This window comes from Littorina saxatilis, linkage group LG1 (genome assembly GCF_037325665.1).
Source record: "Littorina saxatilis isolate snail1 linkage group LG1, US_GU_Lsax_2.0, whole genome shotgun sequence".
In the NCBI taxonomy this organism is placed as follows: Eukaryota; Metazoa; Mollusca; class Gastropoda; order Littorinimorpha; family Littorinidae; genus Littorina; species Littorina saxatilis.
This window is the reverse complement of record NC_090245.1, coordinates 19507001-19527282: the sequence shown is the minus strand read 5'-3', so window position 1 is coordinate 19527282 and position 20282 is coordinate 19507001. Positions and strand designations below refer to the sequence as shown.

General features: G+C 41.6%; 1 protein-coding gene across 2 annotated transcripts in view; it reads left to right on the top strand.

Moving 5' to 3' along the window:
* LOC138963924 (interferon regulatory factor 8-like) overlaps positions 1-20282 on the top strand; it is a 32741-nt gene that overhangs the window by 7065 nt on the left and 5394 nt on the right. Inside the window, exons 1-8 of one of the 2 annotated variants that reach the window (XM_070335788.1) lie at positions 1328-2516; positions 6308-6512; positions 8249-8426; positions 11195-11298; positions 16819-16882; positions 17388-17531; positions 19463-19561; positions 19913-20037. In XM_070335788.1, coding sequence (XP_070191889.1) covers positions 2455-2516; positions 6308-6512; positions 8249-8426; positions 11195-11298; positions 16819-16882; positions 17388-17531; positions 19463-19561; positions 19913-20037 — 981 coding nt within the window. In that variant the 5' untranslated portion in view covers positions 1328-2454. Of the gene's footprint in view, positions 1-1327; positions 2517-6307; positions 6513-8248; positions 8427-11194; positions 11299-16818; positions 16883-17387; positions 17532-19462; positions 19562-19912; positions 20038-20282 lie in introns of those variants that run through there. The other variant, XM_070335794.1, reaches the window with a different exon arrangement.

Below are 20282 nucleotides of genomic sequence, written 5' to 3'. Positions count from 1 at the left end.
TAAACAAAACTAAGCCGGCTTTTGACGAAGACTTTTTATCAGTTGCAAAAAAACCAACATGCCTCTATCCGCCGTCTGAGCATTGAGGTAACTTGCCGCAGTGACTGAACAGCTCAGGTCAGTCTTGATTTGAGACACTCGGCGGCACTGGAGACTGGACCTGCTCATGACCGTTGATTAGCCTGTCAGTGACTGAAACTCCGTCAAATGTCATGATCAATACTGATAAACATGATATATTACGATTGTTACTGATTGTCGGAACAGTCATACAGGTCGAATCAGTGTAGCTTGACTTATAATCATTATGACACACTTCCTCCGAAAACTGCGTATGGCTGCCTAAATGGCGGGGTAAAAAACGGTTGTACACGTAAAATTCCACTCGTGCAAAAAACACGAGTGTACGTGGGAGTTTCAGCCCACGAACGTAGAAGAAGAAGAAGATTATGACACATTTTGCAAAACATGCTGTGAAAGAGAATCATCATTGCAGTTCAAGTTTTCGCAAAAACGGGGCTAAACCCGACTTGCATTAAATATTTCTTGAAATATAAGTGCAAATTAAGTGGCCCATGGTGCAACCACAGGTGTTTGACTCAAGTCCTTGAAGCCCTTGTTAATTCCCGTAATTACCAGTCGCCGGAAAACTGCTGTGAGTCAATAATCTTACTGCTCGGAAAATGTGATGCCTGACTCGAATCCTATACAGTCGAACTTGTCCAAAGACACCACCCAGGGTACTGAGCATAAGTGGTCTCTTAAATTTAGGCAGGTGGTCTTTATGGACAGGTGATTTATATAGTCGTAGAAACCGTCGGGGATCCTTTGGGGTGGTCTTAATGGGCAGGTGATTTATATAGTCGTAGAAACCGACGGGGATCCTTTGGGGTGGTCTTAATGGGCAGGTGGTCTTGATGGACAGGTGGTATTCAGGACAGGTTCGACTGTACCATCAAGTAATACATTGATAGGTGATACTGATAAACGTGTCGATTCAGGCTCTTTGTCACGCAAACAGGACAGCTTTAGAAACCTGCTAATTCACTCATCAAAAGGCGCCCTTTCTACGAGACTGTCCCAGACTGAAAAGTCTACATCGCAGATGTATACTATATGTGTCCAGTGTAGTAGTCTCCCTTGACGCACGTACCAGTTCTGCTTTCGGTTTCGTCGAAACTAGGTCACCGGGGAAAACCCGTAAGTTGAATTTCCGATCTTCACAGTCGCTGCCTGCTCTGAGTAGACCTAGTCTATAAATAAATAGAAGCAGTGTGAAGGCCGCCGCTCTTTCAATCTGACGCAGAGAGTAGGTTATAAATGTTAGTGCTCCAGCCAAACGCAGTGCACATGTCTAAGTCTGTGAGGAATATATTATACAAAAGCTATCCGAAAACCCAACGCGTGGGAGATATAGTTTTGTAGCACTCCACAGTGAACAGATTTGATGTGTTGGTCTCATCTGTGCAAACACTGACATTTAATGAACCTGGCACTGTTCAACCAAAGCCGCAAAACGAACTGGAGCTCAGTTATCATCCGGCTGCATGGGATGTTTGTCATAAGACGGTGTCAGTTGCATAATTAGGCTAAACTTGTGAAGGGTATTATTTTGTTATCCTGACTGTGACATCGGCACTGTGTAGGAGTGACTTTGGCTAGCTCTCAGCTCCGCCTCCGAAGAAAATAAAGTCATGCAAATAGGTTATACGATTATGCTATAGGTTACGTTCACCGACAGTCTTTCAGTTTGCAGTTGAAACTGACACTGATCTGTGTGAAACTGATATTTGTATAAAACTTAACTTACATATTTTATGACTGACTTGAAGCCGATGCCTGCAGCAAGTTTGGGTCATTCACTTTACACGGTCTGAACACCGCGAAGTGAATCTTTTACGGAACTTGCCGATCAAGTGGTGCTGAGATCGAACACTGACGAAAAACTGCTAATCAGTCGGCTTCACATGCACATTTATGCAATCAGTTAATGAGTGTCTGCCTGTTCAGTGACGGTAACGCCAGCAGTTAACGGTTAAAAATAAACAAGTCGAGTCGATAACAGTTGCATACTTAGCCCAGCAGCTGTGCGTGCAGCGTACCGCAATACACTGCAGACGACTCAGCGCGGCCGACAGGAGAGCGAATACTAGAGGCGCGGTTTCTCAGAATACATTTCTGCAAAAAGACTGAATACAGCTTTTCTGTGCATTCTGAGCAGCGCTTTGTTCGTACCCGCGCCGAATCGGTGCGTTGGCGGCTCGACTTTGGCTTCCTTTGCAGAGTTGTCAGTGTTGCTACTTTTCATCGCAATCTGACACCGTGACTGAGTAGCCTGCAAAAAAAGCTGTAAACAAGCCGAGTTAACAGTTGCACGGAGTGAGTCACTGATCAGGTGATTTCTGAGAAATAAAAGGAAATTCATATCATTGACTGATTCGAGACAGAAAAACAATGCCAATGCAGCAAACAAGGGCAGACCACGGCGGTTCCTCTCCAGATTACAACGGGGCCAGGTAGGTGTTGTTTTGGTGTGTGTGTGTGTGTGTGTGTGTGCGCGCGCGGAGTCAGTAGTGTGTGCATGATGTGTGTGTGTGTGTATGTCAGTGTGTGCGTGTGCACGGTGTGTGTGTGTGTGTGTGTGTGTGTATCATAGTGTGTGTGTGTGTGTGTGTGCCGTGTGTGTGTGTATGTGTGTCAGTGTGTGTGTGCGTGTGTGTGCAGGGGCGGACGAGGGGGGGTTTCTGGGGTTTCCGGAAACCCCCCCCCAGCCAAAAAATAAAAATATTTTTGTGTGTTTTTTGGGTTGAGTTTCAATTTTTTGGGTATTAATCAGTGACAAAATCTGCTGCCTGAAACTGGTAATGGTCATCCTCAGAATGCACCAGATTGCACCATTTTGCATCCTTTTTTTCAAAATTTTCCGGGGGGGGGGCATGCCCCCGGACCCCCCTAGCAAGCTGGGCGCTTCGCACCCATATCTTCGCAATATACTTTTGGAAACCCCCCCCCCCCCCCATAAAATGAACTGATCCGCCCCTAGTGTGTATGTGTGTGTGTGAGAGACGGCGTGTGTCAGTCAGTATATGTGTGTACCACGGTGTGTGGCAACTCAGTCTCGGTCTCTCTGCAGAATATGTGTGTGTGTGTGTGTGTGTGTATGTGTGTGTGTGCATGGTGTGTGTACTTGTGTGTGTGTGTGTGTGCCGGGCCGGTGTGCGGCGTGTGTGTGTGTGTGTGTGTGTGTGTGTGTGTGTGTGTGTGAGACGGTGTGTGTCAGTCGGTGTGTGTCAGTCCGAGTATGTGTGTGTACCACGGCCGGTTAACTGTGTGTGTGTGTCAATGTATATAAGTGTGTGCCTCTGTGTGTGTGTGTGTGTGTGTGTGTGTGTGTGTGTGTGTGTGTGTGTATTACCGGGTACTTGCCAGGTACATGCTTAGCTCTTCATTTTATGTGCGGCATTAGTACATCTGGTACATATTGCTGTCACGGCCGGTATGTCGGTACGTTATTCTTTATTGCCGTGAGAGTATAATTATACTGATTTCTACCTGAATCTAACTTCCTTTGGTGGACTCAAAACTCCGCATTTACACAACAAAATATGTTACACGGTCAAGGAGAAAAGTATACATACAGTTACACGACAAACATACTCTAATCAGTGTTTATGATGGAAGATCCATTATATCAGTGACACACCATTCTTACGGAGGGGGAAATCGATGTCACGGTATACTATTCAGTCACAGTGTAGATGTTCCTTGAACGTGCAAACATATCATTTTTGCCGTTTTAAGTTTATAGTTGCGGTTGGTGTGAAAATGTTTTTAACAACAACAGTAGGGGAAGGGCTCCTAATATGGACCACTTTTTGTTTCATGCTGATAACTAGCTTATTTTCTTGGGAAGAAGTTTCATTTTGTGTTTGATAGTCCTTCTCTCTTAGGTTAACCGTTAGGCCTAATAAGAGTGAAATAGCTTTGATACGGAAAAAAATCACAAATGGTCCATAGGAGCCTGGGCGCCTAATATAGACCAGTGAAGCGGCCTTCACGGATCACTGTAAAAAGCCCCCTATACTTCAAAATAACATGATACAACTTAGTGTGCAAGTCAGACTAATTCAAATATGCTTTAGATTTATCTGTTTCGAGTTGATGAGAGCATTATTTGAAGCACACCAGGAAACTAAAGAAGCTTATCAAAAACAGAGTGAACATAAGTGAAATTATCAACTTCCACGAAAAGAAGACTATCTGTTATATTTCTTTTAAATCTCGAGGGCTAGTTATAGATTATTTCCAGCAAGCTTCTTAATGAATTAATGAAAATAGCCTTAAGCTTTTATTTTCTTCGATTTGTTGAAGGTGGTCCATATTAGGGGACTCGCACATACTTTGAAATGTTGCTATTAATTTTTGTTTGCAGCAGAAACTCGGGGTCAAGACTGCTAAATTGTAACAAATACGGCCTTAGCTGTCATGTATAGCAATTTTTGTGTGATAAAAGCTTTGGTTGTGGACAGAAACGAGTCCGTTTTAGGCGGCAAATTTAGAGTGAACCATGCCAAAAGTGAAATCAAAACTTGACTAAATGTAAAACAGAGAAAAAGCCTAACGGTTTTGAGGTTTGTGTTTCTGCAACTGTTTTGACATGTGCAAGTTGTCCAGAGAGGGTGAATACAGCCAATGAAATTGTTTTGAGCGCTCTAGCGCCGTTAGTTTGCCAGAACCATTTTACCAGAAGTGACGATCGAGTCAGTGTGGTGCCTTTGATTACCGAACGGCCGCCGGAAGGGCCCAATATCTCTGTCTCGTCTCTTCTCGGTATGGAGTTTTCCGAAGCCCACGGTTTTCGGAAAACTCAGACGGTTGCTGCGTCATTATACTATCTATCAGTGTTCTTGTGACCCAGTCTAACGACTCATTGCGTATGCCTAGGCAGGAGCCGGCGATGACCTTGAGCTCACCTACTTTATTTTTCGGAACTATAAGAATAAGAATAAGAATACTTTATTATCTCATAGAGAAATTCAGGCGATCCGAAGTGACTCAGTCAGTTTACAGTGAGACTGATCATGTTCTGAATGTGAATGATGACTGAGCTACAGTTTGTCAAGCACGGGTAATACCCATGATATTGCTTGCCGCCTTTGCCTTACATTGCGTACTGCATAATACAGACCGCTATTCCTACTTTCTCCGGTTGCATTTGTATAGGCTACCCATAGCCCTGCATTGAAATTCAATGGAAGAAAACCCTGAATAGAAGGCCCGCTGGAGTAACATTAATGTTATTCAGCTTCTATTGATCCCATAGTTATACGGCTCGGGATAGAGGGCTTTTTAAGTGTCGCCAGTCGAACATCGTATGATAGGTTTCTGCTCTCGTTGACAGACAAGTTTGCTGCATAACGCGTTCAGTTTCTGATCCGTTTCACCGTGCTGAGTTCCTCATGGTTTTTGCTGCTGAGGCATGCTCAGTCTTCCCTCTATATTATGTTCTTCACACTGGGAGGGGAGGGGTAAGAGAGATCTGAGAGAGATTTGCAAAAATGACGAACATAACTAGTTATTAGTCACGCCCGCGCCGGCTGTTTTCCTGAAACGTCCGGCGCACGCGCACACACACACTGACACACACACACACACAACTTGAACACACACACACACACACACGCACGCACACACAGACAGACAGACACACACACACACTCTCTCTCTCTCTCCGGCTTCTTCTCTCTCTCGCACTGACACACACATTGACATGGACTCTCTCTCTCTGTAAAACCATGGCACTTACACGGCGCACGCACGCACGCACGCACGTACGTACACACATACGCACGCACGCACATACACACACGCACACACACACAGCCACACTCTCTCTTCCTATCGCTTTCATTCTTAGGACGGTGCATACGAAGACGGGAACAATTTTGGAACAGCAATAAATGTCCCTGCATTGCAGGTGGCCTGTATTAGAGATTCATATTGATCAAGACAATTGATAACTGGACTGACTTTGAGGGTGTCCTCTCGTCGGAGAGGTCTCAACTCGCAGGTACCTGCATATTCGTTAGTGCATACGATCATTGTGTGAACACACACACACACACCACCGTACAAACACACAGACGCGCGCACACACACATACACACACACGCGCACTCACACACAAACACTGACACACACATTACAAAACAGACAGTCCCTCACCCACCCACCCACCCCCACACACAAACCAGATACCACACACGATCATATATTATTTAGTATGATTTATTTCTTTTTTCCCCAGCATGGACCCAGGCTCACCAGAAAGTAGCGGTGGCAACGCGGGAAGCAGAGTGAGACAGCGGCTCAAGCCCTGGCTAGAAGCCCAGATCAACAGTGGCCGCTTCCCTGGGGTGGAGTGGGTCAGTAGGGGCGAGGGCATCTTTCGCATCACATGGAAACACGGGGGGCGCGCGGACTGGTCTGAGCAGGATGGGCTCATTTTTAAGGTGAAACGATTTAGTACCGTGCATTCATTGACTGCAATTTATGTTCCTTATATGGTCAAAGACGTCATTTTTCATTTCCAAATAAGGTATAAAAGGTAGTATAATCTCTATTTACACCCCAGTGTAATAAGGGGTGTTCAGGTTTCACTCTGTCTGTGTGTCTTTTTACATTTAGTCAAGTTTTGACTAAATGTTTTAACGTAGAGGGGGGAATCGAGACGAGGGTCGTGGTGTATGTGCGTGTGTGTGTGTGTGTGTCTGTCTCTGTGTGTGTGTGTGTGTGTGTAGAGCGATTCAGACTAAACTACTGGACCGATCTTTATGAAATTTGACATGAGAGTTCCTGGGTATGAAATCCCCGAACGTTTTTTTCATTTTTTTGATAAATGTCTTTGATGACGTCATATCCGGCTTTTCGTGAAAGTTGAGGCGGCACTGTCACGCCCTCATTTTTCAACCAAATTGGTTGAAATTTTGGTCAAGTAATCTTCGACGAAGCCCGGACTTCGGTATTGCATTTCAGCTTGGTGGCTTAAAAATTAATTAATGACTTTGGTCATTAAAAATCTGAAAATTGTAAAAAAAAATAAAAATTTATAAAACGATCCAAATTTACGTTTATCTTATTCTCCATCATTTGCTGATTCCAAAAACATATAAATATGTTATATTCGGATTAAAAACAAGCTCTGAAAATTAAATATATAAAAATTATTATCAAAATTAAATTTTGGAAATCAATTTAAAAACACTTTCATCTTATTCCTTGTCGGTTCCTGATTCCAAAAACATATAGATATGATATGTTTGGATTAAAAACACGCTCAGAAAGTTAAAACAAAGAGAGGTACAGAAAAGCGTGCTATCCTTCTTAGCGCAACTACTACCCCGCTCTTCTTGTCAATTTCACTGCCTTTGCCATGAGCGGTGGACTGACGATGCTACGAGTATACGGTCTTGCTGAAAAATGGCATTGCGTTCAGTTTCATTCTGTGAGTTCGACAGCTACTTGACTAAATATTGTATTTTCGCCTTACGCGACTTGTTTGTTGTTGTCTGTCTCTTTCTTTAGACTGACTTAGATCTCTGGTTTGAACCGATTTGATTTTGATGATGTTTTCAGTGGATTTTTTGTGTGTGTGGCTTTGGGGTGGGGGTGGTTCCGGCATGGACACACACAACCGTGCGTTTAGGTGTCCAATATACATTTATTCTGCCACCTCCCCACATTTCACAGATATTGTAATGTCAGATATGGTGTACTCTCAGAAATGGTGGTACACAATGAGTGCTGATGTTGCAATATTGAAACCAAAGACAAACATTTTTGGGCGAGAAATAAAATCTCATTGAAGAAACTGCCCGTAGATATTCTCCTGCATGAATGCAAATGCACATACATTCATCCATCCATCCATCCATCCATACACACAAACATACATGCATAAACATAAACAAGCAAAAAGGTTGTTTTTCCTCTTGTTTCAACTTCCACATAAAAAAAATTTGTCAAGCAGAAAACAAACAGTTATTTGTCCTTCATTAATTTCCTTCTAAACACGTCTTTGTTACAGTTTATGAACAGGCAATAATGGTACTTAACTGGAATTAAAAGATGTTATCAGCTTCAACAGAAGAACACGGAAGATTTGTGAAACAAAGGCAGCAGTTCAGTAATGAAGTGCTGATCAAGTTTGTAACCATTAACCAATCAAGGAGGGTTTTTTTGCATGCAGGAATGGGCCATTCACACCGGCCGCTTCAGAGAAGGCACAGACAACCCTGATTGGCCCAGCTGGAAAACGCGATTGCGGTGCGCTCTCAACAAACTGCCGGACATCCAAGAACTGAAAGAACTGAGCTGTTATGATGAGCCAAACCCGTATCGTGTCTACAAGTTTGTCGACAGGCGAGGTAAGAACACTAATAATTTAACAATTTATTTCAGTTGAGTTGGTTTATAATTTTGAATTTAAAGGTACTGAACTTGTCAAATCCAGGTGCACGGAGCCCCTGGGGCTTTTAGTCATACCTCAGGCAGCTATCCGTTAGAAGAACTACCAAGTTTCATTGACTTGCACCCAAAGAGTCAAGAACTGCGATTTTTTTACGAATTAATTTCGTACTCGGACCCGGCTGGTCTTGACCTATTTTTGGATCTAAATTTAGATCAGGTAGATCACCACATCATGCACAAAAAGACACGTCACTAGCAAACTATGTCAGACATCATCATGAGTTTGTGTAAAACAAAATGGAGGCCGGAATCAATCAGTTGAATCGAACTCCGACCAAACACCACGTAATAACTAGGTTAATTCATGCACTCGCGTGAACAAGAAACTGTCGAGCATCACAGATGTCGTCGTTGGGTAGTTTTGGGTTTGTTTTACTACCATAGGAGGATTTTTGAACTGTAAATGCACTCAGCTGCAACAAAAACGCAAAACGAAGGCTGTGAGCTGCACTGTGCCTTTAAGAAGTTAATTTGGGCCATATAAAATGTGATCAGCCTAAAAGCTGCCATTAATATAAATTTATCATCGTCAAGATTCATACTCTAAAAATTATCCTTGCTATGCACAAAGTAAGTTGTTACAGGAATCAGTTATTTGGTCTAGATTTGTGTCAATCACCAACTCCAAAAATTAGTAAGTTTGTCTTTGTCTGTTCATCGTTATGTCATAAATACTCATGCGCACACACAAATATACAGGACTGTACCAGAAACAGTTTATACACAAACATAGACACAAACATGCAGATGCAAAGAAAGAAAAAAACACAAATAAATCCACGAAAAACACTGGGGAAAAAGTCCAAGAAGCAAAGACAAAGACAAGAAGAACAAGTCGCGTAGGGCGAAAATACAACATTTAGTCAAGTAGCTGTCGAACTCACAGAATGAAACGGAACGCAATGCAATTTTTCAGCAAGACCGTATACTCGTAGCATCGTCAGTCCACCGCTCACGGCAAAGGCAGTGAAATTGACAAGAAGAGCGGAGTAGTTGCGCTGAGAAGGTTAGCACGCTTTTCTGTATCTTGAACACGCGGCCAGTACAACTGGCCTTGACACGGAACGATTCAAGGGGGGCAATCTCAAGTCATCTGAAAGAGGGAAATCCAAACGCAATCCGCCTTGTTCGATTTTATGGGCTTGGACGATAGAGACAAATAAGAAAAGCAAAAGCTGGAGTCCAGTCTGGACGAAACTGCTATCAAGAACGCAGAATTGATTTTTTCTGAGTTTTTTTTTAGCCGTAAGCGCCATGTTTATCGGAGCAGGAAACTCTTCCAGAGTGAGGCCCCTTTGTTGGTTTCACTGCGGTGAACAGCAGTTATGAGAAATTCGAAATGAGAAATGGCGCTTACGGCTAAACAAAAAACTCAGAAAAAAATCAGTTCTGCGTTCTTGATAGCAGTTTCGTCCAGACTGGACTCCAGCTTTTGCTTTTCTTATTTGTCTCTATCGTCCAAGCCCATAAAATCGAACAAGGCGGATTGCGTTTGGATTTCCCTTTTTCAGATGACTTGAGATTGCCCCCCTTGAATCGTTCCGTGTCAAGGCCAGTTGTACTGGCCGCGTGTTCAAGATGGCTTTTCTGTACCTCTCTTCGTTTTAACTTCCTGAGCGTGTTTTTAATCCAAACATATCATATCTATATGTTTTTGGAATCAGGAACTGACAAGGAATAAGATGAAAGTGTTTTTAAATTGATTTTGACAATTTAATTTTGATAATAATTTTTATATTTTTAATTTTCAGAGCTTGTTTTTAATCTAAATATAACATATTTATATGTTTTTGGAATCAGAAAATGATGGAGAATAAGATGATCGTAAATTTGAATCGTTTTATAAAAAAAATGTTTTTTTTACAATTTTCCGATTTTTAATGACCAAAGTCATTAATTAATTTTTAAGCCACCAAGCTGAAATGCAATACCGAAGTCCGGGCTTCGTCGAAGACTACTTGACGAAAATTTCAACCAATTTGGTTGAAAAATGAGAGCGTGACAGTGCCGCCTCAACTTTCACGAAAAACCGGATATGACGTCATCAAAGACATTTATCAAAAAAAAGGAAAAAAAGGTCGGGGATATCAATCCCAGGAACTCTCATGGAAAATTTCATAAAGATCGGTCCAGTAGTTTGGTCTGAATCGCTCTACACACACGCACGCACGCACACACACACATACACCACGACCCTCGTTTCGATTCCCCCTCTATGTTAAAACATTTAGTCAAAACTTGACTAAATGTAAAAATGAAAGAGTGATTAAAGCATTTGTCTTTACAGTGAAACCTCCCTTTTGAGACCTTCAAAATATAAGAAAATCAGGTCTTGAAAAGGAGGGAGTCTTAAAATGGAGGTAAATTTACAGAGCTTGACTATAAACAGAAAATCTGAAAAGGCAAGGTCTTAAAATGGAGGAAGTCTTAATTTGGGTGTCTCAAAAAGGGGGGAGTCTTAAAATGGAGGAAGTCTTAATTTGGGTGTCTTAAAAAGGGGGGAGTCTTAAAATGGAGGCACATTTACAGATCTTAACTATGAACATGAATGAAAACTCGGAAAATCTGAGAAAGCAAGGTCTTAAAATGGAGGAAGTCTTAATTCGGGTGTCTTAAAAGGGGGAAACTTTCTGTATTGTAATTGAAAAAAATGGTCCATTTTCAGGTTCTGGATCTTCAAGCCCCACACAGCAGCATCTGCCGCCCCCTCTCTACCAACCCCCTCACCGACCCTCCGTCATACAGACAACTGACGTCGTTGCACAGAAGGTATGGATAATGAAGATGGTGATGGGCGCAGGGGCATGGTGATGACAATGATGATCATGACTACGATGCAGTGGAACCCCCCTTTTAAGACCCCCCAATTTAAGACTCCCTCCTTTTTAAGACCTTGTTTTCTCAGACTTTCTGTTCTTATAACCTCTGTAAAATTACCCCCATTTTATGACTCCCTCCTTTTTAAGACCGAATTTCTCAGATTTTTTTTTAGGTCTTTACAGGGGGGTTCCACTGTATTAATATTGAGGGTGGTCATGTATTGTTAATGATGGCAATGATGTGGTGGTGATGATGATGATAACAATGATGATGATGGTGGTGATGATGGCAAAGATGTGATGATGATGACGATGATTATGATGATCATCATAATGACGATGATAATGATGACGATGGTAATCATAATAATGACGATGCAGATGACTAAGAAGCTAGCTAACCCAGATTATTCCCCCCTCTGCTTCTTTACCTCTGTAAACTTGTAGAGCTAGTTATTTTTCGATAAACACCCAGCAACCAAACAAATAACGACCCAGCAACAGCCTGAATCCTCGATAGCGCAATGGGTTGAGAAGCTGTTCTGCCTCGGTACTACTTTTGCGACTGAAAAGTTCCGAACGCTCTAATGTACGAAGTATACATCTCTGGAGCAAACAATACAAACATACCGCATTTAAATTAACAACTACAGGCTTGAACACATGAATCTCCATATAAAATCCATGAGTTTGGTTGTTTTCTGAATCTAGGTCTGCTGTGCACAAACGTTCATCACAAGCAAATTGCCAAGGCAAGTAACTCTCATACTTTGTCTAGCGACAAGAGTAGTTCCCCTTTCAAATTTCTTTTCACTCAGTTTCTTCGACAACAGACTGCAATCCGACGATCAGTTTTCAACAATACTTCATTTAATAAACAGATCACACGCAACCAAATGCACACATCTCATCAATTTAAACAACATAAAGCGGTTTCATACACTATTTTCCCCAGAAAACTGAACTTCATACAGTTTTTAACGTTGGAACACGGGTGCAAAAGTTCGTCTGCTAGTCCCATTTGACGAAAGAACATTATCCTAAGCGATACCAAAACAAACATATACAGAACACACAATATCTGCCTTTGCTGCCACAGCAGAATAACAGCATATCTGTGTACTTGATTTTAGTCCAAAATAGGAAAACTGACAAGAAGTGTTAACAGAATGGAATGATTTGCACGGAACTATACAACCGCGCATTAATCGATCGCCTGCGCAGGTTGACTGGTTGAGTGAATAGGATTCGATCAAACTTTCGCAAAAAAACTCCTCTTTTCTTTGAATAACTGAAGAAAGGAGGAATAAAGAGGTTACACACCTCGTCTCAGTGATTATAAAAAATAATGGTCTCAGTTCGCGGTCATGAAAAAGCTCGCTAAAGCTCGCATTTTTCATGATCCGCTAACTTCGACCATTATTTTTAATAATCACTGAGACTCGGCATGTAACCTCTACATATCTTGCATCTTTATGAGACATTCCTTCGCACAGTTAAAGGCACAGTGCGCCTCCCGTAAACCATCACAGATACTGTCAGGCTTTTACACACAGTACAAACACCCTTACATTTGAACGCTCACCAAACGGGAACATCCTAGGTGCCCTACGTAAAGTGCGAGCAATTTTCAAAGAATTAATTTTGCGGATTGTGTCAGAGACAATCGGACCGTGGTGCGTTTTGGCGCTAGACCTAACTTTTAAAATCTAAATAATAAATTGACAGCTTGTTACACAAACATTCTTAAATGATAAAAGAATTATTTTTTCATCAAGACAGTACACGATCAGTACAATTCGAAGTTTTGAAAGTTTGAAAAAAGAAACACCCAAAAGCAGGGTCACGCAAGGTCGTGGTTCTCGTAGCAGACGACGGTTTATGTCTATCGCCAGTTCCTCTGAACAGTCAAAAGCCATCGCGAGAGTTCTTGTGAACCACAGCCGTTTGTTTCGTGCATAGTCAGAGGTACATAATAACGTGCTATTGCAGATAAGCTCACAGCGAGTCGCATTCAAATTACTAACTGACGACTGCATTGTGAAAAAGGGAAACTGGATCACACGGGTTCACGATGGCTCAGGTGTAAGATAAACCACGCAAACATAAATTCTTTGAAAATTGCTCGCTCTTTACGGAGGGCACCTAGGATGTTCTGAAGCGGTGAGTGTTTAAATGTAAGGGTGTTTGTATTGTGTGAAAAAGCCAGACAGTATCTGTGATGGTTTACGGGGGGCTTACTGTGCCTTAAATTATATGAGTAATTAAACTCTTCAACGCTTTAGCAGTTAGCATCCAACAGACGTTCACACGACAGAATTCTTTTATTTTGTACAAGAGGTTAGCACCCTCCTTCTCCACCAGCTATCATGCTTTCAAAAAAGAGATCTCTCACTCCACAAAATGCATACACATAAACATTCTATTTGTAGGGCTGATCCTGTGTTCTCAGTGCATCAGTGCACCAAAAATACTTCCTTATCAATCAATACCTGCTACATTTGTACCACCAACTCTGTTGATGCATTCACGATGATTGCCCGATAACATACAAGAGATAACGTACATTTTTTGACTTTTTAATGACGTCTCATTTAAAACAGTTCGTGAACTCACTTAACTCGACCTGTCAGACTTGTTTATTCAGATAATGTTGCACATTTGAGAAAACATATGACATGAATGGGCTGAAACAGTTTTCAGTATCACCTCTAATGGAATACTAGTAACACTTACATGGGTGGGAATGAAAAATGTCATAAATCCTGAACCTCAACCGAACCAAAACAACCCCCCCCCCAAAAAAAAAACAAAAAAAGAGAAAAAAAAGGCCATTATTGAATCCGGATTTCCGGCATATACCAGAATAATCCTACGCATGCACTTACACATATCCCTCTGCTACTAACAAATTATTACGAGTATCGTCTGTATAATGAAACACACAATACAGTGGTACCTGCGAAGAAAGACCTTTGGGACCAGCTGAAAGTGCCCCTTCATACTTCATTGCAATTGCTGATAGGACACCGACGGGCGCAGTGGCGGGGTGGTAACAAGACGTCGGCCTCCTAATCGGGAGGTCGTGAGTTCGAATCCCGGTCGCTGCCACCTGGTGGGTTAAGAGTGGAGATTTTTCCGATCTCCCAGGTCAACTTATGTGCAGACCTGCTAGTGACGGCTTAACACCCTTCGTGTGTACACGCAAGCAAAAGACCAAGTGCGCACGGAAAATATCCTGTAATCCATGTCGGAGTTCGGTGGGTTATGGAAACACAAAAATACTCAGCATGCCTACTCAACGAAAGCGGAGTGAGCTGACTTATGCGCTCTCAGAGTATAGTGTGGGGAACCCAAAATTTAATGGGCAAACGAGCTCACACGTAACCAGAAAAATTGTGGAACGCTGAAGAAGAAGAAGAAGCTGATAGGACAGGCATACTTTAGCGAAAACAATAGACAACGGGACTACAGTGGATCCCCTCTTTTAAGAATAAGACCCCTCGATTTAAGATTCCACCTTTTTAAGACCTTGCTTTTTGAGATTTTCTGTTCCTAACCTCTGTAAGTTTAATTCCATTTCAAACCTCCCTCCTGGTTTTCTCAGATTTTTTTAGGTCTTAAAAGGAGGGTTCCACGGTACAAAAGTTTTTGTCTTTTATCGAGAGCTGTCTTCTCATAAAAGGGGTCTCATATGTCGCAGTTGCAACTGTTCTTTGCTGATACTTGTCACATGTCTAGCCATGATGTGATATTTGTGGGGTACTGATGGCAGTTTAATGTTTGGTCATATTTAGCACCAATTAACTTGCACAAGGAAACTCTCTTTTTCCTTGTGATCAAAGTGAACTTTCACAACATTCAGAGTATAGGCACAGGGAAAAGCATCCATACTGCAAGTCGCATACATATACATGAATTACAGTCTAGAACAGCTAGGGCATGAACAACACATTTTTCCTGTACCTGTGATTCAGAGAGAAGTTATATAATAATCTATGACTGTAGAAATGCCAGTATCTTCGGATCCACTTTCAGAACTTTGAAATGTATACAGGTTGTAGGGATTTTAATGCAGTTGAATTGATAATTACATCTATTCTGTATCTAGAAAGATAGGAAGTGTATGTGTGTGTGTGTGTGTGTGTGTGTGTGTGTGTGTGTGTGTGTGTGTGTGTGTGTGTGTGTGAGTGTGTGTGTGTGTGTGTGTGTGTGTGTGTATGAAGGGGCCATAGTGTGTGTGTGTGTGTGTGTGTGTGTGTGTGTGTGTATGAAGGGGCCATAGTGTGTGTGTGTGTGTGTGTGTGTGTGTATGAAGGGGTCATAGTGTGTGTGTGTGTGTGTATGAAGGGGTCATAGTGTGTGTGTGTGTGTGTGTGTGTGTGTGTGTGTGTGTGTGTGTGTGTGTGTGTGTGTGTGTATGAAGGGGTCATAGAGTGTGTGTGGTTAGAGTATGTATACACTGAAGTGGGCAACTTTGGCATATGTTTCTCAGAGTGGAGTGTGTGACTACCCCGGTAATACATCTGTACAGTGTGTATTGTACTTCTGTACTAGTCTGACCCCAGGACATAAAACAAACCAATACAATGACATCTCTTTTCAATTTGAACGAACCCAAAATCATTAAGTTTGATGGCATTTTGACAAGATCGACAGATCAAGCTTAGTGACATGTCAGCGATACCTTTAGACAATGGCAAAGGGTCCCAACTGTCCCACACTCTCAGGATGCGGAACGTAGGAAGATGTCGTCTGTTCAACCGATCAGACTGCTTTCCTTTTTCCTCAACCCACCTCTTTGTTCTCGTCAGTCCATCAAAGGGAAAAGCTGATTTAACTTGTCATTTCCTGGTTTTGCTTTCGCTTTGGAACATCCCTGTTCACACACGCTTTTCACGGTGTTAGCTGTCATTCTGATACTTGTGTCCAGTTAATGATGAGCTAGTGGCCATGCTCAGAGTAGCAGCTTCATTTGAACTTTTTCATGAGCTGCCGGTACAGAATTTCGAATTAGAGAGATACAAGTGTACATGCCAACTGGGTTTTTTCAATGCCAGCCATGTCTTTAACTTCTGTATTCGTGTGACTGCTCGATCTTCACTCTACAGTCCTTGTTGAACAATGTATCACGTACAGGTAGGAAACCTTGACAAGTGCGGAATAGCTGATGTAGCTCTTAATATTTGTTGTCAAAGCCTGTAACCACTCAGGCTTGGCTGAGAATGTTCTGAGTTCACTTCTATACAAAGTTAGCATGACTGAAACAGTGACAGCGTTGTTCTGTATTAGTATGTGGAAAACATAAAATCTGCAGTGGTGTCTGGAAAAAAGGCTTTTACAGCAGGAAGAAGTCATAGGGTGAAAGTGATCTAGTGAAAATTATTTCCTTGTAAACAGGTTGTTCCTTTCCTGAACATACAAAGCCCTCTCCTTACATGACTGTGAATTGGAATATTGTTTATTCCAGCCCAACATTCCTCACATCATCTCCGAATCACTGGACGCAGAGGGAGCATCTCATAGACCTGAAGGTACGAGAATTACGTGTATGTTAATAAGAGTGAATCTATTTAATGTACATGCATGTAAACAGTGGATGCATTTAATATACGTGCATGTCAACAGTGATTTAATTTTACAGCATTGTTCATAACTTCATATCATACTTCATGTAAAAGACCCCTGGCAAACAGATTTATGGTGTGCGTTTTACCCTGCTGATTCCATCATTGAATTCAGAATGTTGAGAATGGTAACGCATTTTGATGTTTGATACAAAAAGATTTATGATGTTTGATACAGCTGAAACACCCCTGGCAAAAAGAGTTATGATACGTGTACGTATTGCATTTTGATAGTTTGATATACAGCCCAGGATAAAAAGAAATAAAATTAGTTTAACTTTTCATCAAGACTAATTACTCTAAGATGATGAACACGGATTAAATTAAATTCAACAAAAATATCTGTCCAGGACGCTTTGATTGCTTAATTTGTATGTATGTGTTCATTTATTTATCTAATTACGTACAACAGGAGATGCTCAAGTGACCAGCTTAGGGTCTGACCTAGAACAGGTCAGCATCAACGATCTCCTGCCCATAGCCGACAACAACATCTCCCTCACCAACATCTCTGTCGACAGCAACATCAACAGTTGCCCTGAGCCCATGGATACAGGTCAGTGTGTGAATGAGTGTGTGTCTGTGTGTCTGTCAGTGTGTGTGTGTCAGAGAGAGAGTATGTGTGTGCGTGTGTTCACAGTGCTTTACCAAAAGCTGGCCTTTCAGCTCAACGGAAACAGATTAGACTCTGCGTGAGAGAGTGTGTGTGTGTTTTCACAGTGCTTTACCAAAAACTGGCCTTTCAGCTCATGAACACAAGTGATAGACTCTACATGTGTGTGTATATATGTGCGTGTGTGTGTGTGTGTGTGTGTGTGTGTGTGTGTGTGTGTGTGTGTGTGTGTGTGTATGTGTGTTCACAGTGCTTTACTAAAAACTGGCCTTTGAGCTCATGAACACAAATGATAGACTCTACATGTGTGTGTGTGTGTGTGTATGTGTGTGTGTGCTTGCATGTGTGTGTGTGTGTGTATGTGTATATATAATATATGTGCGTGTGTATGCAAGTATCTGTGTGTGGACTGTATGACCGACTTTTAGTGTGAAACTGGGAGAAGGAAGAGCTGAGAAATCAATTCCCTTTCCCAAAATATGTCACATGATGACTTCCATTGACAAGCCAAACAGCTGCCCCCCTTACCCTATTGAATTTCGTACTTTAAACTCCACTTACTCAAATTTGTCTTGGCCTTTCATATTCTGCCAATTTCCTTAGAATCTAACCAAATAAACTCAAGAAATCATTTCTGGCAAACATACACCCACAGTAATCATTGCAAAATATGTTTGTGTAGCAAATTGACACTTTTTCTTCTTCCTGGATCAAATTTACTGGGTTTTTATATTTAGTCAAGTTTTGACTAAATATTTTAACGTAGAGGGGGGAATCGAGACGAGGGTCGTGGTGTATGTGTGTGTGTGTGTGTGTGTGTGTGTGTGTGTGTGTGTGTGTGTCTGTCTGTCTGTGTGTGTGTGTAGAGCGATTCAGACTAAACTACTGGACCGATCTTTATGAAATTTGACATGAGAGTTCCTGGGTATGAAATCCCCGAACGTTTTTTTCATTTTTTTGATAAATGTCTTTGATGACGTCATATCCGGCTTTTCGTGAAAGTTGAGGCGGCACTGTCACGCCCTCATTTTTCAACCAAATTGGTTGAAATTTTGGTCAAGTAATCTTCGACGAAGCCCGGACTTCGGTATTGCATTTCAGCTTGGTGGCTTAAAAATTAATTAATGACTTTGGTCATTAAAAATCTGAAAATTGTAAAAAAAAATAAAAATTTATAAAACGATCCAAATTTACGTTTATCTTATTCTCCATCATTTGCTGATTCCAAAAACATATAAATATGTTATATTCGGATTAAAAACAAGCTCTGAAAATTAAATATATAAAAATTATTATCAAAATTAAATTGTCCAAATCAATTTAAAAACACTTTCATCTTATTCCTTGTCGGTTCCTGATTCCAAAAACATATAGATATGATATGTTTGGATTAAAAACACGCTCAGAAAATTAAAACAAAGAGAGGTACAGAAAAGCGTGCTATCCTTCTTAGCGCAACTACTACCCCGCTCTTCTTGTCAATTTCACTGCCTTTGCCATGAGCGGTGGACTGACGATGCTACGAGTATACGGTCTTGCTGAAAAATGGCATTGCGTTCACTTTCATTCTGTGAGTTCGACAGCTACTTGACTAAATATTGTATTTTCGCCTTACGCGACTTGTTTTTCTTCTCCTGGATGTAACCAACAGTAGCTCAGGCTCATCATAGATCAAATGCACAGATGCTTTTCCCAGAAGAGAGTAAAACAGAGTAACCCATTACTTGCAGATATTTTGTGTGTTAATAACGCCTGTAAAGTTACCTCGACTCCCTCTCTTTAAAGACCGGATTTGTTCAGTTGTTTAGGGGTCTTTAAAAGAGGTTCTACTCTATGAAAATGACTGACTTCTCTGTCTGACTACGATTGTGCAGATTCTCTGAAGGGGGCGTCCTACCACCAGCTGAGTCAGCACGTCAAGCCAGAGCCCGTGGAGAGGCCAGACCCCCTGTATTACCAGGCAAGCACCAACGGTAAGTCACCAACTGTAGTTGCCGCCAGCTAAGTTACTGATTAGACAAAAGTAAAGATAAGGATCAGATTTTCTGTGAGGTTATCCTCATGGAAATTCGGGCTGTTTTTCGTCAAATCGTTTCCCCCTTTGTTGATAATAGCATCTCTTTTGTAGATCATGCTTTGACTTTGACCCTTTGTTGATTATAGCATCTCTTTCGCAGATGATCCTTTGACTTTGACCCTTTGTTGATTATAGCATCTCTTTCGCAGATGATCCTTTGACTTTGACCCTTTGTTGATTATAGCATTTCTTTTGCACATCATGCTTTGACTTTGACCCTTTGTTGATTATAGCATCTCTTTTGCAGATGATGCTTTGACCTTGACGTTAAGATACCGCAGACAAGCGGTGGCACAGAGGATGGTCACCAAACCGGAAGGGTGCAGAGTGTACTATGGCAGCCTACCCGCCTTCAACGAATGGGACCCGCAGGTTTGGCCTAGTTTCTTTCTTGTTAATTTTCGGTGCAATCACTCTATACCTGTTGCAGCCAGAGTTCAGTGAGCGTGAATGATTTTGTAAACCATCATTCCCTAACAACCCGGAGGACTTATCCTTTAGGCTTAATTTTTATTTTTATTTTTAAAGTCATCCAACGACAGCAACTAGGTAATCAAACTAAAGCCGCAGTCAGAAGCATACATGACTGATAGGTTAAGAATTTCTCTTCCGCTTAT